Genomic DNA, 8,514 nt, shown 5'->3' on the forward strand with positions numbered 1-8,514 from the left:
TATCTGAATGAAGGAAAAGTAGTTCCTAGTAACTATGAGATAAGCGAGGAAGAGGACAGTATCTGGTATCTTGACAACGGAGCATCAAACCACATGAGTGGTGATAGGAGATACTTCTCTAAAATTGACGAATCCATCACAGGAAGAGTTCGTTTTGGTGATGATTCTCACATAGATATCAGAGGAAAAGGTACTATTGAGTTCACAGATCGGAACGGGGAACCAAGGAGAATAACAGAGGTATACTTTATACCTGATCTGAAAAGCAACATCATTAGCCTAGGACAAGCTACTGAGTCCGGCTGTGACGTAAGGATGAGAGGAGAGCATCTAACTATGCATGATCGAGAGGGTAAGCTGATTGCAAATGCAGTAAGGTCTAAGAACAGACTATACAAAGTTTGGATGGGATTAAAGGAGACTATGTGTTACCTCTCCACGACGATAAGTGAGTCAAGTAGATGGCATGCGAGACTCGGTCACGCAAATATGGAGACAATAAGGACGATGATTCAGAACGAACTTGTCACAGGCGTGCCTCATATCGATGTTGAGGATAAAATCTGTGGTTCATGCTTACTTGGCAAGCAAACAAGACAGTCATTCCCAAAGGCAACAATGTATCGAGCAACTAAGGTACTTGAACTGATTCATGGTGATCTCTGTGGGCCCATAACGCCAACCACCAAAGCTGGAAACAAGTACATCTTTGTTCTAATAGATGATCACTCGAGGTACATGTGGACTGTTCTACTTAAAAACAAAAGTGATGCTTTCAGTAAGTTTAAAAACTTCAGGAAGCTAGTTGAACACGAGACAAAGAAGCGCATCCAAACCTTCAGAACGGATCGAGGAGGTGAATTTGTCTCTCGAGAGTTCAATGCATACTGTGAAGAAGCAGGTATAAAGAGGCATCTCACGGCTCCATATAGTCCGCAACAAAATGGTGTCGTCGAGAGACGAAACAGGACTTTAATGGAGATGACAAGGAGTATAATGAAGCATATGTCTATACCAAACTATTTATGGGGTGAGGCAACAAGACACTCAACGTATCTGATTAATCGTATGGCTACGAGAGTGATCAAAGATCAAACGCCTTATGAAGTGTTTTATGGAAGGAAACCTAATATCAGTCATCTCAAGATTTTTGGATGCGTAGGATATGCGAAGATTGATGGCAAATTGCTAAAGAAGTTAGATGACAGATCACGATTACTTGTTCATCTAGGGACGGAACCAGGTTCCAAGGCCTACAGGATGTTTGATCCTCGTACACAAAAGGTGGTGGTAAGTAGAGATGTTGTTTTTGATGAGTCAAAAGGATGGAACTGGAGCTCTAGAAAGGAGGATCAACACAACATGGAAGGCTTTAAGATAATACCTAGCAGTTTCGGTAATCATGGTTTACTGGAAACAGAGTCGAATGAAGAAACAGAGCAAAAGGCTCCGAAAACAGAGTTGCAGGAAACAGAACCGAAACCAGAGGAGACTCAAGAAGTGGAGACTGAAAGTGATGATGATATAGAGCCAATCTTGAGACGCTCTCAGAGAAACACATCGAAGCCAAAGTACTTGGACGACTATGTACTGTTATCTGAGGAAGAAGGAGAGATATTACTTATGTTCCTCAATGATGAACCGAAGAACTATGAAGAAGCTAAGAAGTACAAAGAGTGGGTGCGAGCATGTAAAGAAGAGATAGAGTCTATCACTCGTCTTGAGTCATGGGAGCTTGTTGATCTTCCACCAGGAGCTAAACCGATAGGACTAAAGTGGATTTTCAAGATCAAACGAAACTCTGATGGAAGTATCAACAAATATAAGTCTCGACTTGTGGCGAAAGGATATGTGCAACGATACGGGATAGATTATGAGGAGGTTTTCGCACCAGTGGCTAGAATAGAGACCATACGGTTTCTTATCAATCTCGCAGCAACAAGTGGATGGGAAATACATCATTTAGATGTCAAAACAACTTTTCTTCATGGAGATTTAAAGGAAACTGTTTATGTGATGCAACCAGAAGGATTTGAGGTGAAGGGAAAGGAAGACAAAGTTTATAGGCTGAAGAAAGCTTTGTACGGCTTAAAACAAGCTCCTAGGGCGTGGAATGATAAGTTAAATAAAATACTTATTGGATTTAACTTCACGAGATGCTTGAAGGAGCCGTCTGTGTACAGAAAGGAGACGAGTGAAGGTCTTCTTGTCATTGCGGTTTATGTGGATGATCTTTTTGTTACAGGGGCGAGTATTAAGATCATAAACAAGTTCAAAGCGGAGATGGCATCGCAGTTTGAGATGAGTGACCTCGGTTTACTCACCTATTACCTTGGAATTGAAGTAACTCAGCACAGTGGAGGCATAACACTAAGCCAGAAACGATATGCGTCGAAGATATTAGAAGCAGCAGGCATGAAGGATTGTAATCCTGCTCATATACCAATGGACTCTGGTCTAAAGCTGGAGAAATCAGATGAGGAGAAAGACATAGATGCTACACAGTACAGGAAGATCATTGGTTGTTTCAGATACCTTCTCCATACTCGACCTGATCTTTCATATGCTGTGGGAGTACTAAGCCGCTATATGCAGAGTCCAAAGGAGTCACACGGGAATGCAATGAAGCATTGCTTACGATACTTAAAGGGAACCACTTCTTATGGTCTGACATTCGAGAAGACAGGACAGAGAGCATCGAGGTTGATAGGGTACAGTGATAGTAGTCACAACGTTGACCCCGATGATGGACGAAGCACAACAGGACATATATTTTACTTTGGAACCAGTCCTATAACCTGGTGTTCTCAAAAGCAAGATACCGTGGCTCTCTCGTCGTGTGAAGCTGAATTTATGGCAGGTACTGAGGCAGCGAGGCAAGCCATCTGGCTGCAAGACTTGTTGTACGAAGTCATTGGAGTCTCTTCCACCAAGACTGTCATTCGCATAGACAATCGGTCTGCTATAGCGCTTACGAAGAACCCGGTATTCCACGGCAGAAGCAAGCACATTCACACAAGGTTTCATTTTATAAGAGAGTGTGTTGAGAAGGGTTTAATGGAGGTTGAGCATGTACCGGGTAATGAGCAAAAGGCGGATATCTTAACAAAGGCTCTAGCACGGACCAAATTCCAGGAGATGCGTGAGATGATCGGAGTACATGACGTAGACAGAAGAAGTTTCAAGCTTAGGAGGGAGAGTGTTGAGATAAGCTTGAAGATAGCTTGAGGAGAAAGCAATCCTAATCCTAAGAGAGTTTGGAGTTTGAGAAGATAAAGACTAAAGAGTTTAGGAGTTATCTATAATGTGTTTAATAATAGGATTAGGATAAACTATAAGATATATATATATGTCGAGAATCATGAGATGATGTGTGAGAGTTTTATGAGTTTGTGTGCTTGAGGTTTTGAGAGAAGTTTTCTCAAGAGTTTAATAAGAAGAGTTCTTATTTGAGTTTACATTCTTGTGTTCGTGTGTTTGAGTTTACATTCTTGTGTTCGTGTGTTCTTCCTGACAAGCTCGTGAAACTGATTTACAATAATAACACACTCGGGCTACATAATGAAATTTTACAAGGATCTTCAAGGGGTTTTATATTTAATAAAATTCTCTGTATAACCCAAAACGTATAATTTGTTCAGAGTAATTATCTACCAAGATTCGTCACCTTGGGTAGAAAATAAACAATTTGAGGAAGGTTTTATTTTTGAATTTCACATTAATTAATGCTGCTAAACTTCAGTGAGTATGGAAAACAAGTATCTAACAGAAGCTAATAACCATATCACATTTCATTTAAGGACTGTTGTTGAGTTTTACAACTGACCACCAAGAAAGATAAACACACAAAAAGACAAAGGCATGCACATGTTTTTTGAGCTACAAGGAATGAAAAAAACAATCCTTGCAAATTCTCACAAGACACTATCTTTCTTTCTATCTTCCTCACTCTCTCTCTCGCACTATATATATTTATATGTAGATTTTTTAAAAGCATTGAACTTGGGAGTAGAAAGGGGATGAGCACTTTCACTCTTCTTTAAATTTTCTGAAGAGTGATTCACTCTCTTCACACCTTTCTTCCACCCTTCTTCAACTCTTTAATTCACCCCAAAATGCAAAATGAAGATAAAAAGACCAAACCTTTAAACTTTCTTGACGAACCAAAGGGAAAAACCAACACTACTTTTCTTCTTCTTCTTCTCACGACCTATACACACTGTGATTCCTTTTGAAGTAGTTGCTGTCTGGTCAAGCCAAAGTGTAGCTTGACACCGCGACGTTTGCGGGAGATGTAGAGTGAATGTAGACGAACTCTAGGGACTTTCCGGATTGCAATGAGTGCATCCAGGAAGGTAAACCGAACGAGTTTCCTGATCTAGAGAGTCCCCAGATTGGTCCGTAGAGATTCTTGATCGAAAGGTTGAGACTTTTCAGAGCTCTAGGTGATTTGTTAATCACAGTTGTTGAGTATCTGTAGTAAGTCCTTCCCTTTGACACCCACGAACCTGTCATCTTCTGAACTATAGCCACTGGACCAGATGCTACACAAGTTATCAACACACAGTCGTCAAGTCTCTGTTCAACAGACACACTCATAGTTTCAGATATATACAAAAGCACACAAGAGCATACCTCGGACCGGGGAAGTCACTCTCGGTTTACGAATAGGCATTGGTCTTCGAACAACAACAGGAGCTGGAACCACTGCACGGAGATAACAAAAGCAAACAACTTTGAGTTCCAAACCTCTTCCTATGAGGATTGTATATTGAATCTAAAGACACAAACCTGGAAGAAGCTGGCTATAACCAGAATGGCCACTGCTGAGACGAGCAAGAACACCAAGAAGTGGTGCATTGTTGTAAGTAGCAGGCTCAGTCTGCTCGTAGTTGTCTCTCCTGTCAGCGAAATTGTCATAAGCATCAGGACCGCCAACAATAGCACCAGTGAGGAGGTTGGGATCACTGCCTTTGCGGCTGAACCAGGTGGCGTAACCACCACGGCAGGTGACAAAAGAGCGGTCAACCTTGTAAGAGACGATGGAGGAGCCACGGTGGTGAACTCTCTGAGGGAAATTGTTACCGTAACCAACCATATAGCTAGTAGCTCTCGGGTTATCTCCAAGAATGTAATCAACCTGTGATTTAGCAAAGGAAAGAAGCTGCGAAGGAGCGACGTTTCCAGCAGAGCATCTCAAGTAGCTTCGAGAGGAAGTAAGGTAATCAGAGTAAACGGTGGTCAAGAAGGAAGCGCTAGTGACGAACTGCATGTTGTTCCAACGCTGTCGGAAGATCAAACCACCAGGAGTCTTCTGAATGTTTCTGGAGCCTTTACCCAACAAGGAACACATAAAGAAATCAGCTTTCTGTTGAAACTTCTGAAACACAGGCGTGTGACGTCCTGCTTTCCCTTGCATCAAGAACTGTCCCCACCACCAAAAAGAAAAAGAGAAACTAAACCGGTTTAGAATCAAACCAAGATTATCAAACCGGTTAATTTTTTTTTACTATTATTAACAAACCTTGGCGACAAGGGTTTGAACACCAGCGTACTTAACGTCCCAACCAAACTCGGTCATGGACCAACCAGTACCACCCATGGAGTCACCGTTACGACCCAAGTAGTCCAAGTAGAACTGGTTGTTGGATGCTTGGTATAGCCACGCAGCTGCCCACAGTAACTCGTCCTGAAATTAATTTAAGGGTTAATTATCAGAGACTAAAACAAAGACCATTAATGTCAAGTGGAATCTTACATTGTAACCACTGACGGATCCGTAGTATTTACGAGCGACGGTGATGCTGCTGTCGTATTTTCCTCTGTATTTGTCCGCGAAATCAAACAGCTGTAAAAATTAAATAAAACTGAGTTACGGTGGCAAATCCGTAATAAAACAGATAAGACAAGGTTAGGTTAGAAGTTTTATTGGGGAGTGGCAGGTTCGTTATATATTGTTGAAGAGTTAAATGTTTTTAAGTGTGAAAGGTTGTTACACCGCATGGGGGCACCGACAGCCCCAAGACACGTGCGAACTATTTTTGTTCTTTTAAGAAGAAAAAAGAAAAGAGAAAATAGAAACTTAAGATAGACGGCTGAGATCGTTTAGAGAATCGAAAGATTTGTAGAGTAGCAACAATGAAAAACCCGTGATGGACGGGGAACGACGTTCCAACCTTCTAAAAGAGATCCATACGGGGTCCACTTACGGGATCACGGTACCTTTCCGCATGTAGTGTTTTTTAGTTTAATTTTGTCGTAGACTTGTAAGTAGTAAGCTACTGTGTTTAAATTAAATTCTAAACACAAAAAGAGTTTAGAATTTGCTAACTCCTGTTGATTGGTAACTGGTATAACTGTAGCAAATATTAGAGAATTTTCTTTTAAAGCATTTATTTATAAATTTATTGTTATTACAGTGACAACAAAATTAATTTCACAGGTCCTTTTCATTACTAAATTGACACCTAACGTGCGCTGAACATGACTTGTAAGTGACTTTCTAGTTTCTACTATCTCTTGACCAGTAAAATAACGTGTGTCAGGAACTTTCCAATGTAACTGCCGGTTCATTACTCTATATGCTAAAGTGCTCATCCTTTAAAAGAAGTTAAAAATGCGCCGAAGAGGATAAAAAGTTGCATTACCTGATAAGCGTGAGTGAGTAGAAGCCTAGAGTAAGCAGGGTTAGATCGGCGGAAGACTATTGAAGCTGCGGCCATCGCAGCTGCTGTTTCTCCCGCTAGATCCGACCCGGGATTACTCGGATCTATCCTGTAAGCTTTCCTGTCCGTCGTCATTTCTTCCGGTCTCTGCCAACAGTAATGGTCGGTGTTGCCGTCTCCAACCTAAAAAATAATAATCATAATTAATTACGAAATTAAAACTTCATTATTTTAGAAATCTTATAAATTAAATACTACTAATAAATACCTCGCCGTAAAGGACGTTGGGCTCAGGATGGGCTTTGATGAAGTAGTCAGTGCCCCACTTAATGGCATCTATGGAGTGGCCTAGCTCGCCGTTTGCCGCTAACTGATTGCCGTATTCAATGACGCTCCACGCCATCATCGTCACCGTGAAAGCCATCGGAAGTCCGAATTTCACATTATCTCCGGCGTCGTAGTAACCTCCGACCAGATTCACCTGAATTAAAACATACCAAACAACAAGATTTCAGTCAAAACCGAATGAAACAGGAACAATGTCGGAAACACAGTTAACCAAGAGAGAAATGAGACATACGCCGCTGGATTTGCCGTCGTTGAGACCGGAGTGAGAGCGCCAAGTGACTCTTTGGCTACTAGGGAGGACACCAGATCTCTGAGCTTCGAAGAAGAGAAGACTCTTAGACAGAGCTTGGCCATAATCATGACCGGAGAAAGCTACAGGAAAACAGAGAAGCAGTAACAGAGCAGCCACGGATGCAAATTTCTCCATAACTAAACCAAAGAGAGAAGAGAAATGCCAGCGAGATTATAACAGCTAAAAGGCGCTGAATAATAAGGCAGGCAAGAGACGTAGAAATGGAAGAAGAAGAGGGAGTGTGAGGACGAAGGGAGGAGCTGAAGTGTTGTATATATGGAAGGAAAATGGAGGAAGCAGGAAGGTACCAATAGACAGAAATATATTGACAGTTAGCTTTCATTTAATGATTACTTTATTTTCTTTTTTTTTTACTTAATTACGCAATGCTTTGTATTTATTGAGTATGCTCATTTATTACTACTTTTTAATTCTTGGAAGTGTTGGTCGAAATTTTGAAATGCACATAATCTATGTATACGTTACGACAATGATTTTTTTTAGAAATTTTATAAACTAATGTATAGAAAAATTAGTCCTCCTCCTCTGCATTGATCATGAATTAATTGCAAAACAATTATTCTTTTTTCTAATAACGTCAATTGCTGCTTTTAGGAACTCAGAGTACTTACAACAAATACTTTCGAATTTGCAACTATAAATATAGAAAACATGAAAAGAAGAAAGTCATGTGAGTGTTCCCATGAATCTTAGGTCTCATTTCACATAGGGGCGGTGAGGTGGTAACTGAATGTGTTTACATTTACATAAAGTACTACTACTAGAACTAGTTTTGTTTTTTGCAGTAAAGATAGCATTTTGGTTAATTAAAGTTAATCTACAACCATTAATATTATTAATCTATTATCCAGGCGTTACATGGTAAATGTGACGATGTGGTGTTTTGGGGCAAACCAATAAAAACTGAAAAAGTGAAAAGGGTGATATAGTTTACGCCTATATCCCAGTTATTGTTCACGTAGCATTTTTTTTACAAGGGTAATACATGAAACAACAAAAAGGTTAGGTCCGTCTTTCATTGAAATTGGAGGGAAATAGAGTATGGAATACAAATAAAATAGATTTATGTGTATGGAGTGCAAATACTCTAATTTAAATACCACGAAACTTGGCATGATTTTTTAAAAAATACAAACGCTCCATTTGCTTTTGAATATATCTTCACACATTAAAAGGTATTGCGTTTTC

The 8,514-nt window shown here is 40.3% G+C and overlaps 1 protein-coding gene across 1 annotated transcript; it reads right to left on the reverse strand.

Annotated features, from left to right (window-relative positions):
* Positions 1-3,763: 3,763 nt before the first annotated feature.
* Positions 3,764-7,593, reverse strand: LOC108828333 (endoglucanase 6). Its single transcript, XM_018601989.2, has 8 exons — positions 7,246-7,593; positions 6,934-7,146; positions 6,648-6,848; positions 5,759-5,848; positions 5,525-5,689; positions 4,792-5,425; positions 4,636-4,707; positions 3,764-4,544 (listed from the first exon to the last, which is right to left on the reverse strand). Exons 1-8 carry the CDS (start codon positions 7,438-7,440, stop codon positions 4,252-4,254), a joined length of 1,863 nt encoding a protein of 620 aa, XP_018457491.1. The 5' UTR covers positions 7,441-7,593; the 3' UTR covers positions 3,764-4,251.
* Between the last annotated feature and the right edge of the window lie 921 nt (positions 7,594-8,514).

This window comes from Raphanus sativus, chromosome 9 (genome assembly GCF_000801105.2).
Source record: "Raphanus sativus cultivar WK10039 chromosome 9, ASM80110v3, whole genome shotgun sequence".
In the NCBI taxonomy this organism is placed as follows: Eukaryota; Viridiplantae; Streptophyta; class Magnoliopsida; order Brassicales; family Brassicaceae; genus Raphanus; species Raphanus sativus.

Coding starts and splice junctions, on each gene's coding strand:
- LOC108828333 (XM_018601989.2), bottom strand. CDS start 7,440: ATGGAGAAATTTGCATCCGTGGCTGCTCTGTTACTGCTTCTCTGTTTT. Junction 4,708..4,791: donor TTATAGCCAGCTTCTTCCAG/GTTTGTGTCTTT, acceptor ATCTCCGTGCAG/TGGTTCCAGCTCCTGTTGTT. Junction 4,545..4,635: donor AGTGACTTCCCCGGTCCGAG/GTATGCTCTTGT, acceptor TAACTTGTGTAG/CATCTGGTCCAGTGGCTATA.